This window comes from Dendrobates tinctorius, unplaced genomic scaffold (assembly GCF_039654945.1).
Source record: "Dendrobates tinctorius isolate UK_male_01 unplaced genomic scaffold, ASM3965494v1 ptg000119l, whole genome shotgun sequence".
NCBI classification, from domain to species: Eukaryota; Metazoa; Chordata; class Amphibia; order Anura; family Dendrobatidae; genus Dendrobates; species Dendrobates tinctorius.
This window is the reverse complement of record NW_027361787.1, coordinates 2,536,786-2,554,420: the sequence shown is the minus strand read 5'-3', so window position 1 is coordinate 2,554,420 and position 17,635 is coordinate 2,536,786. Positions and strand designations below refer to the sequence as shown.

General features: G+C 43.8%; 2 protein-coding genes and 1 pseudogene across 2 annotated transcripts in view; all 3 read right to left on the bottom strand.

Moving 5' to 3' along the window:
• The window catches only part of LOC141101553 (oocyte zinc finger protein XlCOF29-like), a 221,784-nt gene extending 215,065 nt beyond the window's left edge, over nucleotides 1–6,719 (bottom strand). The window contains exon 1 of the mRNA XM_073590673.1: nucleotides 6,666–6,719. Within this exon, the coding sequence (XP_073446774.1) occupies nucleotides 6,666–6,719 (54 nt within the window). The remainder of the gene's footprint in view (nucleotides 1–6,665) is intronic.
• A 4,696-nt stretch (nucleotides 6,720–11,415) lies between these two features.
• Nucleotides 11,416–14,069, bottom strand: LOC141101552 (uncharacterized; annotated as a pseudogene).
• Nucleotides 14,070–14,259: 190 nt separating this feature from the next.
• LOC141101550 (uncharacterized) overlaps nucleotides 14,260–17,635 on the bottom strand; it is a 62,229-nt gene continuing 58,853 nt past the window's right edge. The window contains exons 7-9 of the mRNA XM_073590672.1: nucleotides 17,486–17,609; nucleotides 17,248–17,402; nucleotides 14,260–14,268 (exon numbers count right to left, since the gene is read on the bottom strand). Coding sequence (XP_073446773.1) covers nucleotides 14,260–14,268; nucleotides 17,248–17,402; nucleotides 17,486–17,609 — 288 coding nt within the window. The remainder of the gene's footprint in view (nucleotides 14,269–17,247; nucleotides 17,403–17,485; nucleotides 17,610–17,635) is intronic.

Below are 17,635 nucleotides of genomic sequence, written 5' to 3'. Positions count from 1 at the left end.
GCGGGCGGCAGCGGACAGCAGCGGGTAGGCCGCAGCTGCTGGCAGGAGTGAAGTGGCGACGGCCGCAGGCTGCAGCGGACAGGCCGCAGCTGCGGGCTGGCGGTCGGTGTTCCTCGGCTGGACGGCTCGGTGCCACCTCCTTTCTGTGCACAGTAAGTCCCACTTCTGTCTCGCCTGTCGCTGCTCTTCCCTCTGGTCTCTGGTATAGACTATTGCTCTGGCTCTCTGGCACCCTCTAGCTTCCTCGCGTCTCTTCCCCTGCTGCGTCAACTGACTCCTGCTGGCGTCCTCAGCCCCTTTTATAGTAACTCCTCCCCCAGCCTTTCTAGAAGTCTCTGCGGTCCGTCTCCTAATTGTGTCCCCCTGAAAGTCTCCCTAGGAACCTTGGTGACGGCCCTCTTGGTTCTGGCCCGGACACACAGCGGGGACTCTTCCTCCTACAAGTGTACGCTGTATACACCCGTATACCCCAATCTTCGGGTGCAGACCCCTATGTACACTGTATACACCCATACATCCCCAGCTTCAGTCGCAGACCCCTGTGGTGTATACTGTATACACCCGTATACCCCCAGCTTCAGTCACAGACCCCGCATCTCTCACACTGTATACCACTGTATATCCCCAGCTTCAGTCTCAGACCCCTGTGTGTATGCTGTATACACCCGTATACACACAGCTTCGGTCACAGACCCCTCTGTGTACACTGTATACACCCGTATACCCCCAGCTTCGGTCGCAGATCACTCTGTGTTCGCTGTATAGACCCGTATGCCCACAGCTTCAGTCTCAGACCCCTGTGTGTAAGCTGTATACACCCGTATACCCCTAGCTTCTGTCACAGACCCCTCTGTGTACACTGTATACACCCGTATACCCCCAGCTTCGGTCGCAGACCCCTCTGTATGCACCCGTATACCCCCAGCTTCGGTCGCAGACCCCTCAGTGTACGCTGTATATACCCGTATACCCCCATCTTCGGGCACAGACCCCTGTGTATGCTGTATACACCTGTATTCCCCCAGCTTGGGTCGCAGACCCCTCAGTGTTCTTTATACACCCGTATACCCCCAGCTTCGGTCACAAATTCCTCTGTGTACGCTGTATACACCCAGCTTCGGTCGCAGACCCCTGTGTACACTGTATACACCCATATACCCTCAGCTTCAGTCGCAGACCCCTGTGTATATGCTGTATGCACCCGTATACCACCAGCTTCGATCACAGATCCCTCTGTGTAAGCTGTATACACCCGTATACCCCCAGCTTCGGTCACAGACCCTGCATCTCTCACACTGTAGAACTGACGCCGGACACACACGGTAAAACTGCGGTCGTCTGTCTCTCGTCTCTCGCACTTATACTGATAACATAAGATGGAGTCAGACAAACCCATCTACAAAACGTGAGAACAAAGTCATTACTACAGGACTGTGTGAGAAAGGGATTTATTCTACAAGAAACGCTGGGGCCACAAATGAGAGAATCCGGGCCTCGTGGCTGGATACTCCGGGCCCCCAGCGTGTTAGGACCAGATGGGGTCTTTGTCCCTGGAGCTTCTCTACTCGGGATAATGAGACTCTGATCTTGGTCATCCGTATGGATAATGGAAATGGAATTACAAAGCTTCTCATATACTTTCCATGTTAACCCCTTCACGACCAATGACGCCACATAGGCGTCATGAAACCTGGTTCAAATCTGACCAGTGACGCCTATGTGGCGTCATGACTTCAAAGCCCCCCTGCGGGTCGGGTGACCGGGGTCACTGAAAGGTCACCCGACCCGCAGATACAGGGGGCTTTGTAATTCACCACAGGGGGTGTGCCTTCGCCCCCATGTGGCTACGATCGCTCTGATTGGCTGTTAAAAGTGAAACAGCCAATCAGAGCGATAGTAATATTTCATCAATGAAAATTGATGAAATATTACAATCCAGCCATGTCCGATGCTGCTGTAGCATCGGACATGGCTGGAGACACCGATTCCACCCCCCCCACCGGCGATCGCCCCCCCGCAACTGAATGACAGCGGCGATCTGCCGCCGCTGTCATCATCTGCCCCCCTCCCATTCCCTCTGCTCCCCGCCAGCCTCCGATCCCCCCCTCACCCCCCCCGGTACCTCCGGTGTCCCCCCGTCCCTCCCGGTGTCCCTCGGGTCCGGATGATGGGCGCCGCCATCTTTGAAAATGGCGGGCGCATGCGCAGTGCGCCCGCCCGAATCTGCCGGCTGCAGATTCCATTCTTTCATTTTGATCACTCTCACAGTGATCAAAATGAAAGAAAAAGTAAATAAACCCCCCCGATTATCACCCCCATAGGTAGGCAGAACTAATAAAATAAAGATAATATATATATATTTTTTTTTCCATTAGGGTTAGGGTTAGGGTTGAAAAGAGGGTTAGGGTTAGGGTTGAAAAGAGGGTTAGGGTTAGGGTTGAAAAGAGGGTTAGGGTTGAAAAGAGGGTTAGGGTTAGGGTTGGAAAGAGGGTTAGGGTTGGAAAGAGGGTTAGGGTTAGGATTGGAAAGAGGGTTAGGGTTGGAAAGAGGGTTAGGGTTGGAAAGGGTTAGGGTTGGAAGGGGGGTTAGGGTTGGAAAGGGTTAGGGTTGAAAAGAGGGTTAGGGTTGGAAAGAGGGTTAGGGTTGGAAAGAGGGTTAGGGTTGGAAAGAGGGTTAGGGTTGGAATTAGGGTTAGGCTTGTGGTTAGGGTTATGGCTAGGGTTGGGATTAGGGTTCGGGGTCTGTTGGGGTTAGGGTTATGGTTAGGGTTGGAATTAGGGTTAGGGATGTGTTGGGGTTAGGGCTGTGGTTAGGGGTGTGTTGGGGTTAGGGCTGGAGTTAGAATTGAGGGGTTTCCACTGTTTAGGCACATCAGGGGGTCACCAAACGCGACATGGTGCAACCATTGATTCCAGCCAATTTTGCGTTCAAAAAGTTAAACGGTGCTTCCTCCCTTCCAAGCCCCGACGTGTGCCCAAACAGTGGTTTACCCCAACATATGGGGTATCAGCGTACTCAGGAAAAATTGCACAACAACTTTGGGGGTCTAAATTCTCCTGGTACCCTTGGGAAAATAAAAATTTGGGGGCTAAAAAAATATTTTTGTGGAAAAATTTTTTTTTATAATTTTCACGTCTCTGCGTTATAAACTTCTGTGAAGCACTTGGGGGTCCAAAGTGCTCACCAGGCATCTAGATAAGTTACTTGGGAGGTCTAGTTTCCAAAATGGGGTCACTTGTGGGGGGTTTCTATTGTTTAGGCACATCAGAGGCTCTGCAAACGTAATGACGACCGCAGACCATTCCATCAAAGTCTGCATTTCAAAACGCCACTACTTCCATTCCGAGCCCTTACGTGTGCCCAAACAATAGTTCCCCCCCATATATGGGGCACCAGCGTACTCAGGACAAACTGTACAACAACTTTTGGGGTCCAATTTATCCTGCTACCCTTGTGAAAAAAAAAATTGCTGGCTAAAAATCATTTTTTTTGAGGAAAAAAAAATATTTTTTATTTTCACGTCTCTGCGTTCTAAACTTCTGTGAAGCACTTGGGGGTTCAAGGTGCTTACCACACATCTAGATAAGTTCCTTAGGGGGTCTAGTTTCCAAAATGGGGTCACTTGTGGGGGGGTTCCACAGTTTAGGTACATCAGGGGTTCTGCAAATGTAACATGATGCCCGCAGACCATTCCATCAAAGTCAGCATTTCATAATGTCACTACTTCCCTTCCGAGCCCCGACGTGTACCCAAACAGTGGTCATCCCCCACATATGGGGTATCAGCGTACTCAGGACAAACTGGACAACAACTTTTGGGGTCCAATTTATCCTCCTACCCTTGTGAAAAAAAAAATTGCTAGCTAAAAATCATTTTTTTTGAGGAAAAAAAAATATTTTTTATTTTCACTGCTCTGCGTTATAAACTTCTGTGAAGCACTTGGGGGTTCAAGGTGCTCACCACACATCTAGATAAGTTCCTTGGGGGGTCTAGTTTCCAAAATGGGGTCACTTGTGGGGGGTTCCACAGTTTAGGTACATCAGGGTTCTGCAAATGTAACATGATGCCCGCAGACCATTCCATCAAAGTCAGCATTTCATAATGTCACTACTTCCCTTCCGAGCCCCGACGTGTACCCAAACAGTGGTCCCCACCCACATATGAGGTATCAGCGTACTCAGAACAAACTGGACAACAACTTTTGGGGCCAATTTATCCTGCTACCCCTGTGAAAAAAAAATTGCTGGCTAAAAATCTTTTTTTTTTTGTGGAAAAAAAAATATTTTTTATTTTCACGGCTCTGCGTTATAAACTTCTGTGAAGCGCTTGGGGGTTCAAGGTGCTCACCACACATCTAGATAAGTTCCTTGGGGGGTCTAGTCTCCAAAATTGGGTCACTTGTGGGGGGGTTCCACAGTTTAGGTACATCAGGGGCTCTGCAAATGTAACATGACACCCGCAGACCATTCCATCAAAGTCAGCATTTCAAAATGTCACTACTTCCCTTCCGAGCCCCAACGTGTGCCCAAACAGTGGTTCCCCCCCACATGTGGGGTACCAGCGTACTCAGGACAAACTGGACAACAAATTTTGGGGTCTAATTTATCCTGGTACCCTTGTGAAAATAAAAAATTGCGCACTAAAAAATAATTTTTTGAGGGAAAAAAATTTTTTTTTATTTTCACGGCTCTGCGTCATAAACTTTTGTGAAGCACTTGAGGGTTCAAGGTGCTCACTACACATCTAGATAAGTTCCTTAGGGGGTCTAGTTTCCAAAATGGGGTCATTTGTGGGGGAGCTCCAATGTTTAGGCACACAGTGGCTCTCCAAACACAACATGGTGTCCGCTAACGATTGGAAGTAATTTGCATTTTAAAAAGTCAAATGGCGCTCCTTCCCTTCTGAGCCCTGCCGTGTGCCCAAACAGTGGTTCCCCCCCACATATGGGGTACCAGCGTACTCAGGACAAACTGGACAACAAGATTTGTGGTCCAATTTCTCCTGTTAGCCTTGTGAAAATTAAAAATAGTGTGCTAAAAATCATTTTTGAGGAAAAAAAATTATTTTTTATTTTCACTGCTCTGTGTTATAAACTTTTGTGAAGCACTTGGGGGTTCAAAGTGCTCCTTACACATCTAGATAAGTTCCTTAGGGGGTCTAGTTTCCAAAATGGGGTCACTTGTGGGGGAGCTCCAATGTTTAGGTGCACAGGGGCTCTCCAAATGCGACATGGTGTCCGATAACGATTGGAGCTAATTTTCCATTCAAAAAGTCAAATGGTGCTCCTTGCCTTCCGGGCCATGCCGTGCACCAAAACAGTGGTTTATGACCACATATGAGGTATCGGTGTACTCAGGAGAAATTGCTCAACAAATTTTAGGATCCATTTTATCCTGTTGCCCATGTGAAAATGAAAAAACTGAGGCTAAAAGAACATTTTTGTGAAAAAAAAGTGTTTTTTTTTTTACAGATCAATTTGTGAAGTACCTGGGGGTTCAAAGTGATCACTATGCATCTAGATAAGTTCCTTGGGGGGTCTAGTTTCCAAAATGGGGTCACTTGTGGAGGAGCTCCAATGTTTATGCACACAGGGGCTCTCCAAACACGACATGGCAACTGCTAAATATTCCAGCATATTTTCCATTCAAAAAGTCAAATGGCGCTCCTTCCCTTCTGAGCCGTGCCGTGCACCCAAACAGTGGTTTATGACTACATATGAGGTATCGGTGTGCTCAGGAGAAATTGCCCAACAAATTTTAGCATCCATTTTATCCTGTTTCCCATGTGAAAATGAAAAAATTGATGCTAAAAGAAAATTTTTGTTGGAAAAATTAAAATGTCCATTTTTTCTTTCCACATTGCTTTAGTTCCTGTGAAACACCTGAAGGGTTAATAATCTTCTTGAATGTAGTTTTGAGTAGCTTGAGGGGTGCAGTTTTTAGAATGGTGTAACTTTTGGGTATTTTCTGCCATATAGACCCCTCAAAGTGACTTCAAATGTGAGGTGGTCCCTAAAAAAATGGTTTTGTAAATTTTATTGTAAAAATGAGAAATCGCTGGTCAACTTTTAACCCTTATAACTTCCTAACAAAAAAATATTTTGTTTCCAAAATTGTGCTGATGTAAAGTAGACATATGGGAAATGTTATTTATTAACTATTTTGTGTCACATAACTCTCTGGTTTAACAGAATAAAAATTCAAAATTTGAAAATTGCAAAATTTTCTAAATTTTCACCAAATTTCTGATTTTTTGACAAATAAACGCAAAAATTATCAACCTAAATTTACCACTAACATGAAGCCCAATATGTCACGAAAAAACAATCTCAGAATCGCTAGGATCCATTGAAGCGTTCCTGAGTTATTACCTCATAAAGGGACACTGGTCAGAATTGCAAAAAATGGCCTGGTCATTAAGGTCAAAATAGGCTTGGTCATGAAGGGGTTAAACACAGACGGCTCATGTATGGCACACGGACAGCACATGTACAGCACACAGACGGCACATGTACAGCACACGGACCGCACACGACGGCTCATGTACAGCACATTGACGGCAAACGGACGGCACGCGTACAGCATATGGATGGCACATGTACAGCACACGGGCGGCATATGTACGGCACACGGACGGCATGTTTACATGGACCCATAGACTTGTACTGGCTCTTTGTCACCTCTGTTGCTGGGAAAACATGGACATGAGAGCAGCACCATAAGTCAAATAGGGGACACATGGCATCGTTGAAAAACATGACAGGTCGTGTTAAGGGGCCGTACAGTCACATAATAGAAAACAGCAGAATTGCCGTCTTTTTCTACATCCTACCTCACAAACAGCAGAATACAAAGATAATAAAAACAAGTCCTTCATGTCCCCCAAACTACTAGGGTCATGGACAGGAAACCAGAAAGGTACCAGGGTCATGGACAGGAAACCAGAGAGGTACCAGGGTCATGGACAGGAAACTAGAAAGGTAATGTACCAGGGTCATGGACAGGAAACCAGAAAGGTACCAGGGTCATGGACAGGAAACTAGAAAGGTAATGTACCAAGGTCATGGACAGGAAACCAGAAAGGTACCAGGGTCATGGACAGGAAACTAAAAAGGTAATATATCAGGGTCATGGACAGGAAACCAGAGAGGTAAGATACCAGGGTCATGGACAGGAAACCAGAGAGGTAAGATACCAGGGTCATGGACAGGAAACCAGAGAGGTAAGATACCAGGGTCATGAACATGAAACCAGAGAGGTAAGATACCAGGGTCATGGACAGGAAACCAGAAGGGAAATATACCAGGGCCATGGACAGGAAACCAGAGAAGTAAGATTCCAGGATCATGGACAGGAAACCAGAAAGGTAATATGCCAGGGTTATGGACAGGAAACCAGAGAGATAATATACCAGGGTAATGGACAGGAAACTAGAGAGGTAAGATAACAGGGTCATGGACAAGAAACAAGAGAGGTAAGATACCAGGATCATAGACAGGAAACCAGAGAGGTAAGATACCATGGTCATGGACAAGAAATCAGAGAGGTAAGATAACAGGGTCATGGACAGGAAACCAGGGAGGTAATATACCAGGGTCATGGACAGGAAACCTGAAAGGTAAGCTACCAGGGTCATGGACAGGAAACCAGAGAGGTAAGATACCAGGATCATGGACAGGAAACCAGAGAGGTAATATACCAGGGTCATGGACAGGAAACCAGAAAGGTAAGATAACTGGATCATGGACAGGAAACCAGAGAGGTAATATACCAGGGTCATGGACAGGAAACCAGAAAGGTAATATACCAGGGTCATGGACAGGAAACCAGAGAGGTAAGATGCCAGGGTCAAAATTATGAGGTCCAGAATAAATGTTTGAATAATTTCTTATCTACTGATGTGTATTTTTGTGGCTATTTAAATGTATAAATATTTATAACAATGTTAATTTTATGTAGATTTTATTCTAATTGTTAAAATTAAAATAATTATAAGCTCAATTTTCACAAACTGAATGCTGCATCACTTCAGAAAGTGAGGTGAACGGAGTTCAATATTTTGTGAATCCGTTCTGCTCACTAATAGCAGTATGGACCGGAGACCAGAAGCACAGTGTACTAGGGCACAGAGAGAAACATGGGTTCTAGGACATATGGGCCCCCGATGTCCTGTTAAAAAAACTAAAAAGTAGGAATATCAAGGAATTTATGGAAAAAAGAAGAAAAGAGAAAATGCTGATGGGTAAGTTTTTCATATTAGGCTCAGTATATACCTGGCTTGGTTTTAATAAGGTGGAAATATAATTTTCCCACCAGGTTCTGGAATTGACAAGGAAGTTATCGATTGTAACCAGAACCTTTGAAATTTCGGGATATTACAGACCCGCTTTTTAATTTGACATATGTTAAATCTACTGATCTCAAAGAACAACTGCCCATAATAATATATGCTATTCACCATAAATACTGGACGTGAGGCACCATGTATCTTATCAATGGTATCTAGTGGAGCAGAAGCTATCCTCCAGGAACACAGACCGATATAGTATATCATTACTCTGCAGAGAGTTTATCACTATAGTTGGATGGTAGATATAGAAGGGGGAACTAAAATATATTTGGTCATATATATTATATTTATATCTAATTTATAACCCACTTGCTGATTGTCTCTCTTAGGCCAGACACATCCACAATCACAGGGAGTGAGTGTGAGGACAAAATAGTATTGTGACCCGGTCACTGCTTCACATAGAGTCTTCATTGCTAGTGCACAAATCAAGAAGCAGGAGAACGTGGCGAACCCCACAATGTCCACATACCAAAGAGGCAGACACTGACAAGACAGATCTATAGGGATGATTACATTACCCAGAGGCGCTCATTTAGGCTATGTGCACACGTAGCGATTTTTAAGCGTTTTTGCTGCGATTTTCGGTGCGAAAACGCTTAAAAATCATGTACAGAACGCCCCCCATGCATTCCTATGGAATTACGCACATGCTGTGCTAATGCTGCGCTTTTTTCGGCGGCGGCATCGCGGAAAAAATCGCAGCATGCTCATTCTTTTGTGCGGAATCGCAAAGAATTGCCGCGATTCCGCACCCATAGGAATGCATGAGAATCGATGACTTCCCGCATGTGGCTATGCCCACCATGCAGGAAGTTAAGCATCTCATGTGCGGTTGGTACCCACGGTGTGGAGGAGAGGAGACTGTCCTCCAGGCCCTGGGTACCATACCCCTGTAAAAAAAAAGAATAAAAAATAAAAAATCGGGGTATATTTACCTTCCGACGTCCCGCGCTGCATTCCCGGCCTCAGCGTTCCCAGTAATGCCTTGCAGCAAGGTCCTGTGATGACGTAGTCTCGCGAGATCGCTATAGCAACGAGAGACTACGTCATCACAGGTCTCGCAAGGCATTACTGGGAATGCTGAGGCTCGGGATGGCAGCGCGGGACGCCGGAAGGTAAATATACCCCGATTTTTTATTTTTTTTTTTTAGCATTTTAACATTCTATTTTTTACTATTGAGGCCGCATAGGCGGCCTCAATAGTAAAAACCTGGTCACACTTGTCAAACACTATGTTTGACGAGTGTGACCAACCTGTCAATCACTTTCCAAGTGATGCTTCAAATCGCTTAGAAAGTGCTTGAATAACGCACGCGAAAATCGTGGCAAAATCGCGGTCATAATCGCGGTAAAATCGCGGTGAAATCGCGCGGGAAAAAAAACGCGCGATTTCTGGGCAGGAGTCCGGTTTTTAGTGAGCGTTTTAAAATGCTACGTGTGCACATAGCCTTAAGCACGTTTCGCTTGTAATGCTTCCTCAGAAAGGGGTTTCTACAAGCGAAACGCGTGTAATGTGCAGTTTGCCCCGTTTTGCTGCTTCTGGATTTATGCACCAGCAATGAAGACTCCATGTGAAGCCGTGACCGTGTCATGCCCATAATGCCACACATGCCCTATGGAATCGGCTTTATATCATTCATTGTTTGTACTATTTTATGAATGTTTCCATGAGCACTGTCACTTTATGAGTCTACAATGTAATATTTATTCCTGTGTGGATTGTAAACCCGTTCTATATATTCTTTGTATCTGGGTTTATTGTGAATTGCTATTGACCATTCGGGGAGACCTTACACCTGAGATATGTAATGATATAGGGTGATAAGCGATATAATTGTTATACTTCTTCCATATGGACTTTCCACTTACAATTATATATATATATATGTAAAGGATTTTTCTAAACTATACTTTGGGGCAGATTTAGATTTGTTTTATATACATACCTGATAATTTTTCTCTGCATAATCTCTTCTTTTTATATTTTTTATGTGTTTTGTTGAAATACAGATATATTTCACACTGAAATGTTGTTTATGGGAGTAACGTTTGTAGGCCATGTTGTTGACTTCTACTTCTGAATATATGGAGGACCTCATTTGGGCTTTTTATATATATGGTTAGACAAACAAACTACATATAGTGATAAAAGGTGTATACATGATAACCTCATACTGCAGGGAGAGACATGTATTCTAGAATACTAAAGAAAGTGATAATACAAAATGACAATATTTAGTATTTCACCAAACTCCATTACAGTCCATAAATCCCCATGTCCCTTTTATCTAATGTCATTACTCACATAAGTTTACTGGCTGTGCTTGAATGGCAAGCCAGTGCGTGCCGCCCCTTTATGGCTGTCTGTCCTGGTTCTGTATGTCAGACAGCTGGGGATATCACAATACTTGTGAATCCCAATGTACTAGCACTTCACCTGACTCCTAATGTGATTGTTTTAATCCTGTGATTTAAATAAAGCTGTGGCCATTTTGACAACCAATATAATGTGTTGTGTATTTATTCTAGTGCCTAGGTTTACTGTAGTTATGGTGGTTTTAAGATGGAGTGGGGGTCCGTCCCATATCCATAAGTCAAGTCATCTCATTAGCTGCAAAGTTAGTTAGCGAAAGATTTTCCATGATGGCAGCTCAGCCCGACAAGGCTGTTCAATATATTTAGTACTGATCATTCTCGTACAATGAGTGTTTTTATTGTAACACTAGCTGAAGAGCCCGGCGCTGCCCGGGCATAGTAACTAACTGTGGTTAGTTATAGCAAATTATAATTATCCTCCATCCCATAGTCCCGTGCCCATATACCCATCATACATATCCACGATCCCATAGGCCCGTGCCCATATATCCATCATACATATCCTCCATCCTATAGTCGAGTGCCCATATACCCATCATACATCCTCCATCCCATAGTCCCATGCCCATATACCCATCACACATCCTTCATCTCATAATCCCATGCCCATACATATCCTCCATCCCATAGTCCCGTGCCCATATACCCATCATACATATCCTCCATCCCATAGTCCCATGCCCATATACCCACCATACATATCCGCCATCCCATAGTACCGTGCCCATATACCCGTCATACATATCCTCCATCCCATAGTCCAGTGCCCATATACCCATCACACATCCTCCATCCCATAGTCAACCATTATGACATCATAATGAGCGTCGGGGCTTGCAACCTATGACATCAGCGTCGCCATGGCAACCATTGTGACATCATAATGAGGGGCGGGGCTTGATATGCACACACTTTTTCCCCATTATGTAGCTAGGGGCAAAATTGGTGAATTGGAATGTGTAGAGTTAAAATTTCGCCTCACAACATAGCTTAGGACGCTCTCAGGGTCCAGACGTGTGACTGTGCCAAATTTTGTGGCTGTAGCTGCGACGGTGCGGATGCCTATCCTGGACATACATACATACACACATACATACATACACACACTTGAGCTTTATATATTAGATGGCCAAACATGAGGAATGACAAGGGGTTGTCCTAGTAGTGGTCAACACCTTTAAGAAGATACAATTTTGAGTTAAAATATTTCCAACATTTTGAACATGAAAAAAACTCCCCGTATGACTTCCCTGATGCTTATTAAGAGTTGATTTTGGTAGAAAACATTTCCCACATTAAGAACATGAAAAAGGTTTCTCCCCTGTGTGAGTTTTTTGGTGACTAAGAAGAGAAGATTTCTTCACAAAACATTTCCCACATTCTGAACAGTTAAAAGGCTTCTCCCCCATGTGAGTTCTTTGGTGCTTAAACAAATATGATTTACAGTTAAAACATTTCCCACATTCTGAGCAGGAAAAAGGCTTCTCCCCTGTGTGAGTTCCATGGTGTTTAACCAAGTGTGATTTCCAGTTAAAACATTTCCCACATTCTGAACAGCAAAAAGGCTTCTCCCCTGTGTGAGTTCTTTGATGATTAACCAAATCTGATTTCCAGTTAAAACATTTCCCACATTCTGAACAGCAAAAAGGCTTCTCCCCTGTGTGAGTTCTTTGATGATTAACCAAATCTGATTTCCAGTTAAAACATTTCCCACATTCTGAACAGCAAAAAGGCTTCTCCCCTGTGTAAATTCTTTGGTGACTAACAAAATGTGATTTCTTTGAAAAACATTTCCCACATTCTGAACAGGAAAAAGGTTTCTCCCCTGTGTGAGTTATACGGTGCATAATCAATTCTGATTTCCTTGTAAAACATTTCCCACATTCTGAACAGGAAAAAGGCTTCTCACCTGTGTGAGTTCTATGGTGATTAACCAAATGTGATTTCTGGATAAAACATTTCCCACATTCTGAACATGAAAAAGGCTTCTCCCCTGTGTGAGTTCTCTGGTGCTTAACACAATCTGATTTCTTTGTAAAACATTTCCCACATTCTAAACAGCAAAAAGGCTTCTCCCCTGTGTGAGTTCTTTGGTGCTTAACCAAATCTGATTTCTTTGTAAAACATTTCCCACATTCTGAACAGCAAAAAGTCTTGTCCCCTGTGTGAGTTCTATGGTGACTAACCAAATCTGATTTCTGGTTAAATCATTTCCCACATTCTGAACAGGAAAAAGGTTTCTCGCCTGTGTGAGTTTTATGGTGAGTAACAAAATGTGATTTATGTGCAAAACATTTCCCACATTCTGAACAGGAAAAAGGCTTCTCCCCTGTGTGAATTCTTTGGTGACTAACAAAATGTGATTTCTTTGAAAAACATTTCCCACATTCTGAACAGGAAAAAGGTTTCTCCCCTGTGTGAGTTATACGGTGCATAATCAATTCTGATTTCCTTGTAAAACATTTCCCACATTCTGAACAGGAAAAAGGCTTCTCACCTGTGTGAGTTCTATGGTGATTAACCAAATGTGATTTCTGGATAAAACATTTCCCACATTCTGAACATGAAAAAGGCTTCTCCCCTGTGTGGGTTCTCTGGTGCTTAACACAATCTGATTTCTTTGTAAAACATTTCCCACATTCTAAACAGCAAAAAGGCTTCTCCCCTGTGTGAGTTCTTTGGTGCTTAACCAAATCTGATTTCTTTGTAAAACATTTCCCACATTCTGAACAGCAAAAAGTCTTGTCCCCTGTGTGAGTTCTATGGTGACTAACCAAATCTGATTTCTGGTTAAAACATTTCCCACATTCTGAACAGGAAAAAGGTTTCTCGCCTGTGTGAGTTTTATGGTGAGTAACAAAATGTGATTTATGTGCAAAACATTTCCCACATTCTGAACAGGAAAAAGGCTTCTCCCTTGTGTGGTTTCTATGGTGATTAAACAAATCTGATTTCTGGCTAAAACATTTCCAACATTCTGAACAGGAAAAAGGTTTCTCCCCTGTGTGAGTTCTATGGTGACTAACCAAATCTAATTTCTTATTAAAACATTTCCCACATTCTGAACAGCAAAAAGGCTTCTCCACTGTATGATTCCTTTGGTGCTTAACCAAATCTGATTTCTTTGTACAACATTTCCCACATTGTGAACAGGAAAATCTATTCTCTGTTATGTGAATTTTTTCATGTTTAGGAAAAGTCTTTTCAAGAAAACTATTTCCATATTCTGAATCTGAAAATGGCTCCTTTCCTTTAGAATCAATTAATTTTTTAATGCTTATATTGTGACTTTGATTTTCCTTAGTAGTTGGTAATGAGCCAAAAGATGGCACCTGTTTCATAGGATCAGATGACAGATCTTTGCTGTGAATGGATGATGATATATCTGGAGTAATGGCATTCACTTCAGTTGATCTTGAGATCTCACAGGATACATCAGATTTAAAAACTGAAGATGTCAGCGTTACTAAAAATAAAACCAGTTAGTAATTTTGAATACAATATCTTCAAATGTTATACTTTTGAACATTTCTACTTAAGCTGTCCATAAAAGATTCAAGCTTTTTAAAACCATTGAATTATTCACCAAGACAATGAGAGTTCACAGTCTAATCGAAAGCCTCATAGCATGAACCAGTGCATCATGGTGTTCAATGGTTTGTTCATTCTGCCTCCCAAACATGGAATAAAAAGCCACAAAACAATGTTATATAGGCAAAAATTATACCAATAAAACTTCTACTCATCTCACGGAAACACAAGACACCACTAAGGTCCATCATCTGTCAGAAGAAAACCAAAAGGTTTCCACAATATTTGTGGCTCAAAAGCTCTTGAAAAGCAACATGGCTTCCATAAACCAATCCAGCAATATCCGCTCTCCCAAAGTCAAATATCCACTCTCTTCTGAGCCTTGTAGTGCGCCCAAACCATATTTAGCATCCATATATTTGGCATTACTATAGTGAGAAGAACCCACTTAATTTACGGTGTATGTTTCCTGGAGCACAATCTGGGCATTATGTGTTGGGTAATAAAATGGCAAATGTGCAATTTTCATGTTGCAACATCCAGTGCGAGCTAATTTCCGTAAAGTGTCACTACTCCCATAGAATAATTCACTGAGGGTTATAATTTCCATAATGGAGTCACTTTATGGGGATTTCTACTGCTTTAGTTTCCTGTAATTTTGTTATATTAGGGCATCTGCAGATGGTGTGTCCCCTCTCCACTGGAATCTGCTCCTGTGATGTTTGATTCCATCACCAAGCAGCGCCTTATTTATTGTGCAGGCGTTGCTGGTAATAGAAGAGACGTCGAAACCAGAAGCTCTGGGTGGCGCTGGCTCTGTCCAGCCGCTATGATTAGGGTGCCTGAGACCAGTAGTTTCATCCAGCCTGGCAGTATGGGTTTATGTGCTGTCCAGCAATCTGGTAGCAATCTACTACCTGCTTAAGCCAATTAGAAAGCACCAAACCCTACTAAAGCTTGAAGCCTATTCCCGGAATCTGCCAGATACAGCCTTGTTCTCCTCTGGTTCAGTCCTCTGTGCTCAGCTGGTGTATTTGTTTCCTGGTATAATCCCAGCCCGCTTACTGACTACACTTGTGTCTTCTGAATTTGTACTTTCTCTGCCCTCCTGGTTATGACCAACTACCTGACTATTCTTCTTGCCATCTCACTCCACAGAGTAGCAGGTAACACCATGGCCCAAGCCTAGGGGTCTCTGTGTAAGTCCAGATCCATGAAGAGGGGTTAAGGGATGATGAGCAAGGCAATCACTGGGATCTGGAAAATAGAGTAGATAGAGCCAAGCCTTCTCATGGTGGCCATCTTTGGATCTGCCAGGTGATCACTAACAGTGCTCCCAATACATCGTGTCTGCAAACTATTCCATCAAGATCTGTGTACGAATAGCTAAATGGCGCTCCTTCCTTTCTTAACCCTACCATGTGCCCAGAGAGTAGTGTACAACCATATATAGGGGATTATTGGATTGAAGAGACATTGGAGAATAATTTGTAAGGTCCATTTGTTTCCTATTATCCTGGTGAAAACTCTCTGGGTAATTATAGTTTGGGGCTCGGTGGCTCTTGGCAATCTAAACTATCGTAAGGGCCAATATTTTCCATCAGATGAGTTTCAAGAAGAAATATTAAATATTCATAGAGAACTTTTTATAATAGTGCAGAGCTGATGTGTCTTAAATTTGGATCTCAGCCATTTGGCAGAGGTAATGGAGACCTTATTTTAAAGGCTACCAGGTAGTTGCAGACTCACATAAGTGAGGCAGGCCGATCCCACAATCATCAGACTACCATACAAAATGAACCTGTACAAAAAGAACTAGAATAAAAAAACATGTTACCGTTTTTTTTGGATAATAAGACGCTCAGGATTATAAGACGCACCTCAAATTTTGAGGAGAAAAATAGGAATTTTTTTTTAATAACACGGTGGTGCTTCTTATAATCCATGCGTCTTATTGCTGTGGTGAAGCGGGGTCCCAGGGTCGCTGCTGGAGGAGGCAGGAGTGGGGTGATGCTGCAGGCCACAGGGTGGGATGAGGGGGTGTCCGATGTGCAGTGCGCAGCTGCGAGTGTTTGGAGCTGCTGGGGTGCCTGGTACTGCTGCCTGGGGTGTCCGCTGCTGCCCAAGGTGGCCGCCTCCGCTGCTGCTGCCGCTGCTCGGGGTGTCCACCGCTGCTGCTGCCTGAAGTGTCCGCCGCTGCGGGGGGGACTCTGCCGACTTTTCGTGATAGTCCAGAGCCCCTCGCATGTCCGTGGTTTCCTCCTGTGCGGTGGACTCCGTGAACATGGCTGCTGGGGGGCGGCGCATGCGCAGATGGAGATCTCGGTATCAAGATCTCAGGATATGAGATTTCAGCCCTGAAATTAGATCTCAGGATTCTAGGAAGCCAACAGCATCATTACCCTCCGCTTTCTATTACAGGCCCAGTATAATATTTTTCATCAAGTGATTTTCTAACTAGCCAGCACATTCTACGTACGCTGTCATTTGGCTTTATAGTTTACAGATCTGGGCAGGTAATGGTCAGCGTCTCCTAATCCCAGGGAGTAGGTGGATCCTCCAGGTTGTAAGTTCTATAGAAAAGGGCTTTCAATGCTCAAAGTCATTTGAACAGTTTTGGGTGGAGGAGAATGTTGTGGTCTAGAGGCAAAATGGTGATCATGGTAATACGGCCGGACTACACCACCGATAAAGCAGCCACATCCGGTGACTGAGAGGAATCTGTGACTTCTCTGCATTCAGTGGTTACTACTCACCTGGGTAGTCATATGTGGGAATCTCCTCTTTACACCACTCATCACCCCTCACATATGTCTCTGTAGTATTAATATGGGTCAGATCTTCACCCTGAAACAAATATTGTAAAAGTCACCGACAGATGGAGAAGTCCCATCTATGATCAGCTCTAATCCTGCCATCTCCACCGTTCTCATTACACAAGTATAAAACATATAATACTGGTGGATAAAACAAGACTGAGCACAAGACCTTCACAGCCGCCTGCACATCATAGGGGAGATCTCCTGACACCTTCTCTCCATCTACCTGATGATCCTGAGGAGCACTGGGATCGTCTTGGTTACAGTCCTGTGGAAGAAGAGGACGGGGACATCTCTCTGGTGTTGTCCTCTTACTGGATAGATCTGGAGGAAACACATACAGGGACTGAATTCATTCTCTACATACAGATAATTATAGGCCGTGTGTATTTAGTCCTGTCTATTACCTGGTGATGTGAGGGACTGGGGAACCTCCATTATGACGTCCTTGTACAGATCTCTGTGTCCTTCTAAATACTCCCACTCCTCCATGGAGAAATAGACAGCGACATCCTGACACCTTATAGGAACCTGACACATACAATGATACCGTCATC